The sequence below is a fragment of the Falco biarmicus genome, chromosome 1 (assembly GCF_023638135.1).
Source record: "Falco biarmicus isolate bFalBia1 chromosome 1, bFalBia1.pri, whole genome shotgun sequence".
NCBI lineage: Eukaryota > Metazoa > Chordata > Aves > Falconiformes > Falconidae > Falco > Falco biarmicus.
Genome location: NC_079288.1, coordinates 21850342 through 21867771, shown reverse-complemented (window position 1 = coordinate 21867771; position 17430 = coordinate 21850342). Strand labels below are relative to the sequence as shown.

The window sequence follows — 17430 nt, the reverse complement described above, 5'->3', positions numbered from 1 at the left end:
CATTTCCCAAAATGACTTGCAAAGGATGCTTTAGATTAGGGTTACTCACAGTGTGGACCACAAACCCATAGAATAAGTGAACAGAGAGGGGTCCTCTGCACTGTCTGGTATGAGATGCGCATTCCTCCTGCTTATGATGGGATCGAAAAGAAATGAGGGCATGGAAAACCTAGGAAACAGTGAGAAACTTGCTTTGTAGATGAGGAGAGCAGCTTTCAGTTTGAAAGACCTCCAAAGCTCATGTTTGGATCCTTGGGAAAGAACCATTTCATCATCAAATCTAACTACAGCATGTACCCAGAAGATCCAAAATGAGTACAATTACAGGGAACATAAAGTTTAATAATGATTCTGCCTTAATGTGATTAATAAGACTGCTGATTTCCCACGTCTTATCAGCCGACTCTAACGCTGCTTTGTATATTTGTTATCTCCATTATGCGCCGTAGTATGGGTAGATAAATGGAAATACCATGGAGGCGAGAGGAAACAAAACAAAAATAATCAAACATGTTTATCACTAGAGCATTAAAATGGCTGCTGTGGCAGACACCAGATGAATTATGCAATACATAACTTAATTCTCTGGGCCACAGATGTTTCATTTTTCCTGCAAGAAGATGATTGAACCTTGAATGACAGTTTCAGGCAGTCTTTGATTGCTCTGTGGGTCACATGCTTGATATGACCTGCATTTGAGTTGCTTTCTACATGCTGTTGCTTTATAAAACATGTAAAATTGACATCATGTTGGCTGCTCAAGGCCAAGTCAGGAGTAATTCCATGCTTTTGATATGCTTTGTGTGCAAGTGAGGGAGAGGGAAGGGTGTCTGTGTTTAAATTCTGGTACGTGATTGAATCAACTGAAGTCGGGAGAGAGGAATTGCAGCAGGCTCTTTCAATTTGTAACAGGAGGCACTAGGAAACAGAGAGTTCACTGCATCTGTGTCATCTTGCATTGTTAGAAAATCCTCAGAGGTGTAGTATTGGATTAGGCAGTGACTCCTGCTGCCCAGAGCATAGCGTGGTGCAGGTTGGCAGTGGCCGGGAAGGCAGCTGGAAATGTTTGTTTGTCTAAATCAGCTCCTCTGAGCATGTATATTCAGCATAACCTGAACCTGGAGATTGTGTTCCTCCCCCTGAGGACTTGATCCTGCAAATCTGGTGGGTTTGTACTGATACCGGTGCGGTGTCTCAGTCTCAGGGCATAAATGCAGATGGGAGTCAGGCATAAATACATGAAAAATTAAACGTCAGAAAGTTCTTTCTCCTTTTCTCCATAGTCTCTAAAGGCAGGTCAAAATAATGACAGAACTGAATTGCAGGGACTCCTCTCTTCGCCTGCCAGTACTAGAACCTGCAGGAGCAGGAGCCCACAGCTTGTGAGGTTGCAGACTTCTCCCCAGCTCCCTCAGAAGTTAGTGGAAACTGATTTTTCGGTCCATGGAAACAAGGTTAATTGTTTCTGCAAATTTCTGCTGTAAAAACTATCTCATGTTTCAACAGCCTTTGAACTTCTCTGCGGCCCAAAGGGTTGTCACCAGTGGTCTGAAGTAGGAGGAAACCCAGAATGATCCAAATCAGGGCACTTCTAATTACTGATTTTGACACTCGTCATAAGGTTTTGCAGGGTAAAGCAAAAATACATTGTGAAGGAGGAGACGTTTGCTCATGAGACTAGGAGAAAAAGGGTTTATTGCATTTCTTTTTCCTCCTGTAACGAGCAGCGTGTGGCTGGACACATAGTTCACAAGCGACCTGTTCCTGTGGAGAGCAGAACAGTGCAAGTTAGGCGAGAGCGTTTGGATGGAGGATTGAGCAGTATGGGGAGCTAAGGTTCATATTGGCCGTGGTACAATACATGTCAATATGCGCCACGTAAGGAAATAGTATTGTTACCAAATAAAAAAGCTGTACCATCTAGTCACGTGTCGGGCTACTTTTTAATATAATCAATACGCCTCATCTTCATTCCAGCTGCATATGTTAAGCATTCTTCTTTGGTTTGCAAAGTGTGCCAAGGTCATGTGTGTGTAACACTATGGGAATTACAGCTCTGGGGTTCTCTGAGTTGATGTTGTCTGTTATATATAATTCTTATTTTTTCTCTTTATATTTTATTGAGCATATCAATTAGTGTCACTCATATAAATTTCTCTCTGTAGAAATGATTAAGAAAACACTGCTGATCTTCAGAAACTCTGCTCCCTAGTGTATCACTGGAATAAAGCTGATTTCTATTGTGTTTAACGCTTTCTAATTGCAAACATGATTTTCTTATCCTTGAAATTCTGACTTCAGTCATGAAAGAGAAAACAAGAGTGCTGTGCATGTTTTCTTGGAAAGCAGTGTTTCTACAGACTGAAAAATGTTTTGTTCTATAGAGTCTTTTCCTTCTAATGATCAAGATGATTCTTGTCTTGTGTTGTCCAGGTATTGCTCAATATCCTGGGCTTTACAAGCAGTTTCTTTAACCTTTTTCAATATTTGATGATCACTTGACATCTTCCAAGCACTAGAACCTAGTTTATTTGAAGATCATACCTGCAGCTGCTGCGACTGCTTGATCCTGGTACTTACAATACTAACCTGATGTGCTTAATGAGAAATCTTTGCACAAGATTTATTTTTTCAGCTTGAATCTGTGTGCAGTGCACTGCCTGGGTACAAGGCGAGCAATGGGAGCAAAATTAATTCTAATAAAACAAAAAAAAACCCCTGAAGAAGTTAGCATTGAGTCTTTCTCTCCTTTTTTGCTAGGGGAGGAACTTGATTTAGTATAGGGTAACTGCAGAGAGGGGTCTGGACAATGTACACTGGACATTTACCCATTCCTCAGATTAATCCAGATGACGTATAGTGTAATCGCTGGAGCACCTGAAACCAGCATTTCTTTGATCTCTCAATTTAAAGCCTTCACTGTTTCACTGCTTAGCAGAGAGAGGATTTTTTCTTCAATTGAGTTCCTAGGAAAGGAAACACCCAATTCATTACTAAAGTTGGTGGATTTATGAATCCCTGAACAGAGAAATTCTTTTACAAGAGGGCTGGATTTATTATGACATTGGAAAAAGGATTATCTGATCTGAAGATCCTTAGAGGGTTGCTGTGAAAGAAAAATATTAACCTATAGCTCTTGCAATTTGAAAAGTAGATTTGAGAACTTAGTCGTAAAAAGTGTGTGAGTTCTTGCCCTTTGACATGCTATACTGGTTATGCTGAAATAACATTTTTTTCCCTTCCCTTGTACAACCCTTGTACCTATGACTTTTCGAGGTTGTGTGAGCAATAAACATGGATTTATCTAATGTGGATGTTTGTTGGATTAGAATCATTATGAATTCTAAGAATGCCTTAAGTATGTGTACAGCGATACTCATAAGGTGCAAGAAAAATTAGTGGGGTTTTTTTATTACTTTCTATCGGAAACTTTCTGAGAGCTTCAGAAAAGTGTCTGGCCCCATCCCTGGCAGTTTCCAGGCTGGATGGGGCTGGGAGCAGACTGGGCTGGTGGAAGGTATCCTTGCCCGTGGCAGGGGTTGGAACTAGGTGAGCTTTAACATCCCTTCTGTCATTCTGTGATTCTTTCCTAAAAATTAAGCAAGCCAGCACCAAGGGCACCTTGGCGTGGTCACTGTGGTGCATGGATTAGATGAGGGCATCTACCAGCAGAGCTTAGAAAGAATCATGTTTTTGGGTAGGAAACTTGTCATCCTTTTTTTTTGCTTAAAGAAAAAATAAAACTGAATATTCAAATGCTGGAATGCTCTTGTGCCCTGAGTGAATGCCGTGATCATTGGGCTGCAGGCAATTTTGACGTTGTTTAGTGATCCGAAATTACTTCCTAGACCCAGAAACCTTCCCTGATAAAAATTCTACTGAAATTTGAAAAAAGTCAATACACCACACTTTTTTTTTTCGCTCCCACACACATACCCTCTTTTTCTTTTTAACACTCTGCCCCTTCTTCTTTTCTTCTTCTCTCAAATGTCCCAAATTAACTCTTCACATTTTGTCTTGTGCTGGCGAAGTACTAGGTTATCCTGCCTCTAATTTTAAGAGGCCAAGATGTTTACCTAATTTGGCCAAAATCAGCTCTGTGATGATCATAGATCTGTGTTACAAGTAGGATTTTTCTTTTTTCCTTAATTAAACATAAATGCACATTAGTTGATAATGTATGCTTTTAGTTCAAAATTGCTTGCATAAATGTTTTAGTAATTAGAACATTTTAACAAGCCCCAGTGGCTCCATACACCGTTTGCTCCGACCAGTAAACTTATACATGTTTTTAAAGAAAACAAATGTGTGGGAAAAAATGTTGTTTGTTTTTTGCCAAACCAAAATATTAATCTGCCCTGCTAGTGAAGTTTCTTGGCCATGCCACTGACTGCAATTTCAAAAGTGTCATCTGTATTTTTCAGTTCTTCCATGTATAAAGAATCCAACAGCAGTTTCCTTCAAGGTTCAGTAAGTTTGAATGTTTAGGGGGCTGTAGCCACAAGATTTGGCAAACCATTCACTTGTCATGTTAATAAAAAAGGAATTGTTTCTGCCTCTTTAAGCTAGTATCTAAACGAAGGAGTTGGATCAACTGGATTTTAATCATAAAGTCCAGATTCTTCTTGCTTGCAAGTGAATAGCTTCATGGTGTTTATGGTTTTCATCTGATTTAATTTTATTTAGAAAAGGAACTGAGCTTCTTCCATGTTACCAATTCTTGAATTTGCTTGCTTGTTATGCTGTTCAAACCTAATCGGTTATCTTGATCTTAAAAAGAAAATTGAGCCTTTCTGTGGTTTTTATTTCCCATAAGCTATTGAATTGAAAAGTGGGGAGGTTTTGGTGTTGTGGTTTGTTTTTTTTTTACACTCGTTAAGTTTTTTTGGGGGGTTGTTTTTTTTTTTTTAATAGATGGCGTGTTAGCTTTGAGGGCTCTTTCATGACTGGTAAAAGCTTATACCTTGTAAAATCTATAGCTTTTAATGCGTTTTGTTTTTCACTTCAAACGCAATAGCTAGAGAAGGAATTAAAGAATATTTCATGGTCATGGCATTTCAACACTGCAGATTCTTTTTACTTGGTGATGCTTGTTCTGTAGCTCCAAATGCTTGGGCTTAAAATTTGATTTCCTAAATTCCTTAGCCTGAAAGCGCTGAAACTTAGAACAAGCTATCTGTAATACAGACTGAAGAACTGTCTTGCTTGCATGATTACTTTTCCTCTAACGCAGAGATTATAAGGAAATGGATCAGATAACTGCTTATGCTATCTGTGGAATGGAAAACACAGGGTAGATAATACTTGTTCCTGAAAACAGCTTTTATACACTCTTTTTCTCATGAACTGTTTTCATGTTAAGAAAGTATCACCCTTGGTAAACCTTGAATATTGTTGGGTTGTAATGTAGAAAACTGCTGTAAACCACTGTAAATATCAGTGTATTTTACCAAAAGCTCTTCTTCTTACTAATTGCCCTCATCCTCTGTGTCTACCTGAAGACACACAGAACTTTGGGCTTTTTCTCCTTGCCTTCAGCTCTTGGGGTGATGGGGGAATCCAGGCACTCACAAGAGGCCAAGTTGTGTGTGGCTTCAGGAATGAAGAAAATTGAAAGCAAAATCATCAGGTCTGTGTCTCTTATGTAAGTGAGTTTAGTTCACATGGGATGACTTCAGTCAGAAATTTAGGGGTCAGTATAACCACAGATTTGCTAAACTTGGCCATGGTTCCCTTCAAGGTTCCCACCAGATTCTCAATGAAAACCTGCAGGACAAGATGCCAGCAGCCTTGAGCTGGATGGTATTTTGCCCATCAAGTAGTTCCACTGAAATAAAAAGGAATATTGAAATAGGAAGGGCTGAAAATGAGCAAATGTGGCAGATGGTGAATACATCAAAAATGACCTGTGTGGGACTAACTCGGTAAGCCAAAGTAGAGTTTCCTCGTACCTTGCAGGTTTGAATTCGACATGGTGCTTTGTAAACAATAAATCAATGCAGGTTGTTTCTATGAGTGAATAAAAGGTGAGAGAACTGTAATTTATTTTATAATAAATACTTCTGCTGAGCAAACAGTGAATGTAGCTATTAGAGACTTTCTCAAATAAGTGATTTTAGACTGCTGAGTGCCAGCTACTGATGTGGTAGTTGAGCTTTTAAAATGAAAGGACTGAATTCCTTTTGAAGATTCTTCTGAATGCTGTTGACATTGGGCTAGGAAAGAATATACAGTAAATTAATTCATTACTTTACTTAAAGATAACATTTATGGTTGCAGCATTAACCTCCATTGGCGTGCAGACTGCTAGGCTGGAGATGTTTTGCTTGAATTTTTTTGGAGATGTTGCATCCTTTTATTAGGTGTGTGGAGACAGATTGTGTGCGGAGAAGCTAGGTAAAAAAATGTATGAGGGAAAGGGGAGTTCAGGATCAGTCAGCTGGTGTGTCTGGATACAAGGACAAAGGGACAATTTTGCCCTTGGCTACAGTTTGACACTTCTACTGGATTCAGTCAGAATTATCTGTGTGCGCTGAAGGGCAGAAATGTCATTTTTATGGCGTTCTATATCCTCGGTTGCTTTTTTTTTTGTAATTGGCTGCGTATACCACTGCTGTAATAGAGCTCTTAAATCCTGACCCCACTGAAATGGCATACAAATACTGGTATTAATACTTCTGTCCATTTTAAATACAGGATTGTCCTGAGTCCTTCCACCGCGTTTTTCAGGCAGTGTCCCGTGTTTCAGCCCATTTTACTGGCAGCCACGCGCCTTTCTGCTGGCCTGGGATGCTCTTCTGCTTTACTGCTCTTTGGTCCCACCTCCTCTTGGCCCTTTGGCTTCAGACATCCCTCTGTTCCTTCTCTCGCTCTGCTGTCTTCATCTGTTTCTCTACCCTTGGCTCCTTCGCTTGCCTCCGTGACCTTTAAAGGTGGCTGAGGGTCCTCTGATGAGTCCAGCCCCCCTTGCCGCTCATCTCTTCTGCATCAGAGTCCCCTCAAAAAGAACCAACGTTCCCTTGGCATAGTAGGGCGCTCTTCCTCTCCCTGTCCGAGGGTTTTGTGCTTCCAAGTTCTTGGCAGGTTCTGCAGTTTTTCAGACCTTTGGATGATACCTGGCACCCCCTGTTTGGGAGAAAAGGCAGTAATTTAATTGTTCTCCAAACCCTACGGAGAAGCGAGTGGAAACTGGGTTCACTTCTGCTGTAGCTGGCGTGTTGGGACGGGACATTCCCAGCTCTGATCTGGGAGGCATGTGACATAATCCAGACATCATTTACTGGCTCCATATAACCTGAGGCATTCACACATAAATTCAGCCTGAATGCATAAGCTTATTTAAAGAGGATCCTTAAACTATCCTAGCTAAAAATATTTGTAAAATGCTGGGAAACGGGGGGGCGGGGAGGGGGAGGGGTGCGTTAGGATGCTCCCTTCCCTCTTATCTCTGTTACAGCTACTTAATGTGGCCGCTTGCATGGCCTTAGAGACATCTTTTCTATGTGAAATACTGTAATTTCCCTAAGTGGGTTAACAAGGATTTGGGGGATGGAGTCTAAAACTGAAGATGTTTCACAACTACCAAGGCTAAAGAGATGGAAAGTGGTGGTGTAGGTTTATGGTAACCTGACCGGGTTAGTCTTCTGGCACTCCCTGCACACTTGGAATCCTTATTTGCCCAAGGAGTGATTGTTCAATTCAGTAACTAATGTCTATTATTTATTATTAATTCAAAACATCATGCACATGATTTCTTTCCAATGTAAGAGCACATTAGCTTCTCCTGCACAAGAAAACACATGTTAATCTGTTTTCCATTATTGTCCAAAAGATTTTTTCAAAAGGCAGTTCATGTTGCCCTGACAACATTAAAGGCTGTAATTAAAAATAATTTTCCATTAATTCATATACATACACATTTACTTATTATGATCTTTTACTGCATTTCCCTAAGTGTGCACCCCGAAACCTAAAATGCTGTTGAAGGGTAAGTCAATATTCAATATAATGATCTCGTGTTGAGAGTGCCGCTACCCTGATGTACTTCAATTAACCATCTTTCCCAGCAAACACCTGCATAGAAAAATGTATCTTCTGTGGGATCAGCAGAAAAACAAACCCTGACTTTTCTGCCTTGGCAAAGGAAGGGAATTCCAGAATTTCACAGTTTTTACTGATAATGATCTGCTACAGATTAAAAACAAAAAACAGACATTATGGTGTTGGCAGATTGCAAAAGGACTTGCTGCTGTTCATAGGAGATGAGGATAGTGTTTATTGCTTCCATATGGTCCGGAGATACAAGACAGGCAAAATGTCTGGGGAGAAGTAGTATGTCTTACTGTATTGATGCAGAACATGCTTTTACATCCATAGGCCCTTTTCCTGGTACCTTTCACAGGTGAGAGCATGAGTGTGACTGTTTGCCCATGATTCAGCGTGGCGATAAAAATAGATTGCGTCAGGATTGGATCCATTTATGTGAGCGAAGCCTTAGAAATGCTGGGCTCTTTAAAGGGTCAGGGCTGGTAACTGCCATCTAACACACGTGTGTGAAGGATCTATTTTTCCTTGACTGTTTGTATGTTTTTAACCCTCTGACTTTCCTATTCAGCTTTGTAAGGTGCGTTAGGAGACTGAGTCTGAATTGAAGTGTTTCATAAATGTGTGTCAAAAAAACCTCTTTTCCGCATAATGTAAAATTAAATTTCTTGGTCTTTTTGAGCTCATGTTTTATTATTTTTAGCCAAATTTAGAACCAAACTTCTAGGCACAGGGAAGAGTAAACAGGCTACTTTTCTTTACGTGTATACAAGTAGTTGACTGAAGAACTGTAGTCTTTGACTTCTCCATAATTAACACTTGTGAAGCACCTTTACGTGTAAGAAAGATGACACTGCCCTTCTGCAGAAGGTTGGGGGGTAAGATCTGATGAATGTGCTCAGATACCGATACACTTATTTCATTGCAAAAAGGAAACAGGCAAAGGAATTGGAGATTTGCAAACCAGTCCACCGAGCTGAAACCTAAAAGGATTTACCAGTCAGAAGATTAGCTGATTGGTCTTACTGTGTCCTTTTAAAAAAATATTGAAAATTGGTATTGTTTGTGTGAGTGTTGCAATTGTGCTGTGCATGAACTCATATAGCAGGCATTCTTCATGTGATAACAGGACTTCTGCTCTCTTGTTCTCCCAGGGCTGATGAAATCGAGATGATCATGACAGACCTTGAAAGAGCAAATCAGGTAGGATTTTAAATGAGTCCCCCATAAAATTCTAAGTGTGACTTTTGATTATTTTTTTTTTCCTTCTCTTTTGGATTTCATGACAGTTCTTTTATATGCACTTAGCAGTCATAACTGTGTAGAGCAAGAAAATATGCAAATTTAGAGAAAAATACAGCTCTTCAGGGATGCTCTGTAAGGATTGTATGCACAGTAGAGTAGTACTTGCCATATATTTACCTTCCAATAATTTAAATTTAACTTTCCCACTATAGTTATTTGTGGGTTTATGTTTCTAAATCCATCACGTTGGCCCCTACTCGGGCACGCAGGTAATTGGTTTACCCAAATTGAAGGATCTCTGCCCTGCAGCAGTGGCAGGACTGCCAGCAGCCTGACCTTCTGCTGCAGCTCCAGCTTTTGTGGGCTTCTCTGCACATTTCTTTTTCTTTCCTTTTCTGATGTGTTTTATTGGCGTATTAATTTTTAGCAAGGGTTAGATCAGACTGTGCCATGCAGGAGAACAAAGACATTGTGATTTGTTCCTGCAGATGCTAATTTGGTAGGCTGTGAAATGTCTCCGGCGTTCCCTCACAGTGCACGCACTCCTGAGAAAGTGCCACAATCAGATGGAACTTTTTAAAACCAAAAGTTTTTTAAAAAAACAAACCCAACACCCCCAAGCAAAGTGCTTTTCTGGCCCAGTCTGTACTATGAGTGACTGTTTGAGGTGGTGGAGGTGGGTATGGACGTGCAGGATTCACAGGTGATGTATGCAACGAGCGATGGCTTCACAGAGGGGAAACCTCAACCAGGCGTTTGCTTATCAGTGAGCTTCGTTAATCCCTCTGTCAGGTAAGATCAGAGATTACAGATCTTAAGTCTCTCCGGTTATGGTTTTATAATCCTGTTGAAGCTTACCTAAGCACAGCTCACTTCCAGGAGGAGGAGCTGCACCTCCTTCCCCCCCACGCAGCCCTGCCGCACGCCTCGTGCCGTCAGTCGTGGTGGTGGAGCTGCACCATGAGCCAGACCAGGGCACTCATCCTGATTCCACCTAACCCCCCTCCAGCTGCCGCTCTGTTTCTTCCTTTTCCTTTTGCTAGATCAGCTCTCAGCCCCCACACTCCCCTGGTGCAGCTGACAATTTTAGCGAGTGTATTGTCCTTCACGTTAGTTCTTTATAAATTGGAAAAATACTAACGAAGCAGAAGGCAGATTTGAAAGTTGATGGGTTGATTGTTTAGTCGGTGAAAGAAAATTGGGGCTTGCACAGTGGGTTTTTAGTTCTGTCAAAGAACTTTTGTAGACAGCATTAAATATTTATGAAGGTGCTAGTAATTATTTGAAAATCTGTAGCGTTTTTAGAAATAACGTAGGTGTTCAAGATGTTTTGGTAGAATTATTTTGTGATTTCTGCAAAGGCAGTACGTATTGCAAAGTTGGAGCAATGATTTACGCAGTGGGTTTTTTCTTTTCTCAGGGTAGAAAGGCGGTTGTAGTCAAAGAATAGGTATTTCTGATTTCCTCATTGCCATACTAAAATGGAATATATCTATTAATACAGAAATGCTAAAGATGTTCTCCTATCTAAATGGAACAAACCTGCCATGTGTTTGTTTTTTTTACTTTATTGGGGTTCTTTTTGAATCGGTCAAAATTTATAACTGCTTCTGTGCATAACCCCTTAGTTTGGTTTTAATTCAGCAAACTGAACGTGCATGTAAACATCAGGGTGCAATTCATCTGAGCTGCTGTAAAGCCAGAAGAGGTGATTCTGTCTGCCCTTTCCCCACTATCCCCATCTCCCCCCTCTCTGCTTCCCCCCGCCAGCTGCTGTGGCCCTGTCCCCTCCCTAACAGCAGCCTTTGCAACTGGGGGACCCTTCATTGAGTCCATTGAGCACGGGAACTGCAGAAAAGCCTGAATTTGGGGTAAAGGGGCCAGGTTTGTGCTCTGTGGGTTTAGCAGATTGAGGCAGCTCCATAAAACATGGGAAAAGCAGCAGCAGCGCCGAGATGAAGGACACCAGGGGAGCACGTGGCCTCGGAGGAGACAGGGAAGGGAATGTCACCAGTGCAGGAGCTGTGAGCTGCTGGCGTAGCTCTGCTGATTTGCTGAAACATGCCTGTAGTCCTTGTCTCATGTGATGCTTTACCTTTATAAACCAGTTTTATAAATTATAAGTAATCTTTGTAGCAGCGATTCCTGCATTTTACCTCTTTATAGTTGGGGAAAAAAAATTGGAAGAAATTAAATCCGTTGCACAGGACAGAAAGTGAGTTTGCATCAGGTTGAAGTGTTACAATTGCAGAAACAAGTACTTAACATAATTATGTATCTAATAGTTAAATTAACATTTCCTTTTATCATTTCAGTAAGTACTTATTCCCCATTATTAAGGCTACCTTTAAAGAGTAGTGCTCAGCATGACTCCTACTTTGAGAATAGACTGCCTTGCTGAATTTGATGTGATGTTTTGCTGCTCTGGGATTAACACTGACCCAAATGACTGGGCTTTGGAGCAGAACTTTAAGAGAACAGCAAAATGATTCCACTGAAAATGTGAAAAATATTTGCTGGAAGTTTTTAAGGATTGGATTTTTTGATTTCTTGGAAATCCCTTTCTGAGTTACTGCACTTTTTAAATCCAGAGCTGGTTATTTCTGAACTTCCCTCGCTTTATGTGGGGATTCCTCTCTGACTTAAGAGGTGAGGAGTGCCATTTCCCTCTCCTGTTGTGCAGTAACAAGAGGGTGGATGTACTCGTTGACGTTGATCCAGTTGTCTGTATTCTGGGTGGTGAAAACCACGGGGACAGAGCTGATGATGCAACTCCAACCCTCACGTGTTAGGTGAAGCACTGAGTCATGCTTCTTAGCCTTCAGACTCCATCACCTCTCTTCTCCCACTGTTTTCTCCTCATTTGGATCCTCAGATTGTTTCATGCAGGAGCTTTCTGGGCTTGTTTGCATGCTATCATCCCCAGAAGAAATGACTAGCTCACAGAAATAATTACCTTTAAATACCAGTGAGCTTTGCAATTTTCTGCTTAGAAGGAAAAGGGGGTAGTGACCGGCAAAGCTCGGTTTCTCTCCATTGTATCGTTAACGCAAGGTATAAACTGAATTTTCCCCCAAACCATAACCCTAGCCAATGAAAGAAAGAAATCCCTCGCTTGCAGGGAGCAGCGGCTGCTGGGATGAGAGCCCTTCCTCTGCTGCTAATCCAGGCACTCGGTGTGGTCAATCCAAGATCTCCAGTGGGGTTTTGTGGCGGGGCTGGTCTCGTTCTGACTGACAAAGCTCAAGCAGAGGAACTGAAGTACACCAGTTTACACCTGCTGTTAGGGTGAGGCCGGTCCTGGCTGGGAGGTGGGTGTCAGCGGTTGCCTGTGGAGTGACCCATCCACTTTCAAGTCCCAAGAGCTCTAAACTGGTACAAAAAGAACAGGAATGGTACATTAGAATGGCTGGTTTGCCTACGCCTGCCTCAAGAGGAGCCATTAGCTCTGTGACTGTAGCTTTAGCAGGGGGGTGAAGTCTGAAGCAATAGCCCTGCTTGCTGTAGCAGTGAGATGCAACCGCGTTGTCTGCAAGACAGCAGCAGAGCTGTGGGCAGCAGCCGCTGGGGATCTGTCCTCCCTCTCCCATTCTCTCCTCATCCCCAAGGTTGCAGGACTGGTATGGCTTGGGTCTGTAAAGAGCTGAAGTCAAAATATACCTACATGCAATAGGAATGGCTTATTTTCACTTTACTAACCTGCAGGCTTGATAACAAAACTAACCCAAGAGTTCACCTCGCATTGCCATGAAGATTTAATAATCCTGTAGTTTGGGGAAGGGACTGGTTTTATTAAGATTTCATTTTGCACAATAAATCACTGCATATTTTCTGATATGCTACGAAGTATAATAATAAATAATTAAAACTAAACTACACTTACTTGTCAAAATAAATGATTTATCATAGTTTGGGATATAGCATCTTTGAATTTTTTATTGTTTGATTCCCAGAATATTATAATATCTAATCAGTGAAGTTAATGAATTGGCAGTGTACTTTTCTGCGTTTGCAACAGTTACAGTTGTGTGAATGTATATTTTACACAAATATTTATGGTTAGAACTTTTCTGTACATTTTCAAGTTTACACCTTTCTCGTAAGTGTTTACGGCAGTAAGTCACGATTCTTTGGGACGACAAATTTACTCAAGCAAATTATCCTGTTTCTGTACTTCTCTAGCAACCTGGAATCACCTAGTTGTTCATGGGAAATACTGAGGTTACTGTTGAAAAGAATACTTCCTATGTTATGAAAATGGAAATACTTTGGCGTGTTAAATTAAAAAAAAAAAAAGAAAAGAGAGAGAGAGAGAGAGAGGCTTATCTTAAGGTTTTAATATTGAGTCTGAGTTTGTGTTTTCATGTCATTGATGTATCCAGACCTGTTTACTGGCTTTATACATTCAGTTCACGTTGTTTTTTATTAAAAAAAGGAAGAAAAAAAAGTCTAATGAACATGGTAATTTGGGCTTCCTGGAAAAAAAAAAAAGCACTTTTTTACTTTTAAAAGTAAGAGAGAAAACTTCAGTTAGGGTTGGTTGATCCTGGGTTATTGTATTTTAACCTTGAGAAGGAGGAAATAGATTTGAAAAATGGACTCAGATAGAGGTATCCTTAGATTTTGAGAGTAATAACAGAAAAAGAACATAGGACTTTTTTTTGGTGGACTATATTATGAAAGCTATAGAAAAAGAATTAATTTGGGTTTTTTCTTCAGTGTCTGTGCGGTATTATCCCTTTGGAAAAGCAAAATGTTTCCATTGGTTTTCTTCCCATCTTCACAGTGCTGATAGTGCTCCCAGATATCTACTTACTTTTTCTGGGGAAAGCAAGTCAAATACAGAAACTTCTGTTATTAATAAAACAAGAAACACTGCTCTTTCTAAAATATATAACCATTTATTGAAGAATCGAGACTGGATCAGTACTATTTATGCCACATAAGTGTAGTGTGAGGTTTTAAGATAAGGGTTAGTGAGTTCAAGCGTTTTTGGGACCAAACTACCACTAAAATACATAAAGCAATGTCTGTATAGAAGTGGAAAGCAAGCTTCACCGGGGCATTTTAGCAGAAACGCTGTTCTCGAGACTATTTTTTTTATTTCATTGGGTATGGTACCTTCCCGTCTCTAACAAATCACATTGGAAAATGGTTTGAAAAGATATTCCCACTAAGTGAGACAGCTATAAAATATGTATGTTTGTGAGCAGCAGATGGAATAAATGCTCCTCTTTCACTTAGCAACACAAACGCAACACACTATAGGTAGTGCAAGTGCTGTGTTGGGAGGGTTTTGCTCTGACCCACCAGTGGTAACAAAACTCGTGATAAGACAGTCCTTGTTCTTATGTTTCCATGAAGAAGGGTATTCATCTTGACGTGACTCCTTCGTCTGCATCAAGGCTAACACGGGTACTGCCCGCAAATGCCACTAGACTATTTGCTTTTTATTTCTGACTCCCTTTGCGATGAACTAGATCCTCTGCTGTCGTGATGTGCCATCGCTGTGCTGAATTCAGCGAAGTTACGCTGGTTTATAGCAGATGAGGTCATTCGCTTAATCCTGGGATTTCACTGTCTGTAAAATGGGAATAGTAACATTTACTTTCTAAAGTGCATTGGGATCCTTGCACGGCAAAGTGCTGTATAAAGGCGAAATATGGTTAATATCATTTTCGTACAAACACAGGAGTTTTCTGTAAATGCTTGGGAATACATTTGTCTGGCAGACTTTCAGTGCGCAAGGGAAAGTACAATAGCCTGGAGACAAGAAGGAAGACTACCCAACCTCTTCTGTTTGTTGGAGATTTTTTTTTTTTTTTCATGTAATTCTCCATTGCTAGAAACAAATAGGTGCCAGAGCCCCGAAGAGTCTTTCATGTCACAGATTTTCTGCTAACCTTGCTGCTGTTCTGGGAAAGCTAGGGTCGTTTAAAGGTTTTAAAATAAATTTTTATATCTCAAAAGTTAGAAAATTAAAGCACATTGAACCATTGTGCTTTAATTGATCTCATACTCCGAGAAACATAGCTTTTGCAGCAGCTTGCAAGTAAGAATGTCGGCTTCAAGCGCTTAAAACCAAGCATGGTGATTACTGCCATAACTGGGCTCATTAACTTCAGCAGAATTACTTGTGATAATATACACTCCTAGCCCACAGGAAGACTTTGCCACGTAGAGCACTGAATTTGGCATGTAATAAGGAAATATAGTGTGGCTGGTGGAACTTTAAGGGAAAGGTTATACTTTTTGCTTGTAAGTATCTCATTTTGCTATTCACACCACTGGTCTTTGATCAAATTAACATTTTACTGTAAGGAGAAGAGCACTCAGTTCATGCTATTCATTATCTTGTCAGGAAACAATGAGAATATTTTAAACTGGATATATTGTTTAAGGCTTCTTTTTTTTTTTTATTAATTGGAAATTACACAGCAGCACGACGATCATGACCTACTGGCTCCGCTGTGAACAGTACAATATTTACATGCTATATTAAGGAGAATGAAAGTATTTTGATGTATTTTGTTACCAGGGAGGTAGCTCACTGCTAGAAAAACAGCAGTACAGAAATTAGGAGGAATTGTATGACTGAACTATCCAGAAAAATAGCATTTTTAGACAATGCTGGATTTGCATGATCTCGTCAAGGCCAGTAGTGTGACTGTCGCAGTCACCATGGGTTTTCTAGGCAGTGCATAGTAGATTTGGAAGTAGGAAACAAAGAGTTTTAGCACCCACTGATGAAAAGCAACTGTACTATGGCTGTATATATTTTTTAGCCGAAGTGGGATAATTTCACACAAAGAGAAGGTTGCGTGAACTTTCCAGTGTCACCAAGTTGTGCAAGATTGCTAGGTTTTAGCGATTTTCCATACTGGCGTCTGTCTCTGGCTGCACTCTCTTTTCTTATTTCAGGAAAAATTGTTCAATCATTTCTAAGAACAAGATTAGGGAAAAAAATCCAGTTTTCCCCACATTTTACGAGTTGTTCTTGCTGTTTTGATGAGGAGCCTGCTGTGCCCATATTTAAGAGAAGGGGCTTGGCACTTCATGAGGGAGGGTTTGCCTTTTTCTCAGGGTTGTATCTTCTGTTGCTTCAAGTAGGAAAAAAAGGGGAAAAAAAAAAAACCAACAAAAAAGCACCAGTTTGGCCAGCCTAGAAGCGTCTTTAAAAAAAAAAAAAAGTTCACACAAACTCAACAGAATCTGGTTTGAATTTGTCGGCTTTGATGTCCGTGCCTGTCCCAAGCACGCTGCAGTCGATCGCTGCGCCGGCTGGGTGAACATTAACCAGCCAGGTTTTGCTTCTCCTGGTTGTAATGTAAGGTTCAGTGCCAGTTTGACTGGGAGCACTGGGAGGGGAGGCGCTCCCCCAGGCTGCCCCTGCTGCCCCGGGGAGACGGGCAGCATCGGCGTGAGAGCACGAAGAGCAGGACGTGGAGAGAGGAGGGTCGTGGTGGGGAGAGAGGGAGGAGAAGGACCCGGACGGGGCTGCTGCGAGGACGTTTGGAGGAGCAGCAGCAACAAGGTAAAGGGGAAGGAGGAGATCGGTGGGGGGTAAGACTGATGCTGGAAGTTGGTGTGTACGCATTGAGTCGTGTGAGAGACAAGTTTCCTTTTGGCTGCCTGAAGCTAAAGGCACTGTGAAACTCCGAGGAGGCAGAAATGGTGCTTCCAGCAGCCAAAACCAATTAGGAAGGGGACAAAGTGACAAGCAGAGAAGGGTAGGAGTCAAGAGAGGCAAAACCCAGAGGGTTTTGCAGGGGAGCGGCACCGCAGCCGCTGGATGGGGTGCTGGGTGCAGGCAGGTGTGAAGCAGGGAGGCTGTGCTTGGTACCACCGTGCTCAGCACCCACCTGGCAAGGTGCTGGGGGCCGGAGGAACCCGGATAGCTCAAACTGGGGGTTGTGCCAGTGCATTCGTTAACGTTTCTGAAGCACTTAGATCCTCCAGTGGTGGAAACCAGAGCGCAGCCCGTGAGGAAGTGATTAATCCCATCTGCAGAGGAGGGTGGGATTACTTCGCAGTAAATAAACCGCAGAGGTCACAGACGGAACAAGGAGGACAAAGCAAAATACGCATTCACCCAGCAATATTCATCCTGAGAGCTGAATGAAGTAGAGGATCTCGTCGGGA

At 41.3% G+C, this 17430-nt stretch overlaps 1 protein-coding gene across 8 annotated transcripts in view; it reads left to right on the top strand.

Moving 5' to 3' along the window:
* The window catches only part of CUX1 (cut like homeobox 1), a 281378-nt gene that overhangs the window by 169532 nt on the left and 94416 nt on the right, over positions 1–17430 (top strand). For all 8 annotated transcript variants that reach the window (XM_056326650.1, XM_056326647.1, XM_056326649.1 and 5 more), the window contains exon 9: positions 9198–9246. In XM_056326650.1, the coding sequence (XP_056182625.1) occupies positions 9198–9246 (49 nt within the window). The remainder of the gene's footprint in view (positions 1–9197; positions 9247–17430) is intronic.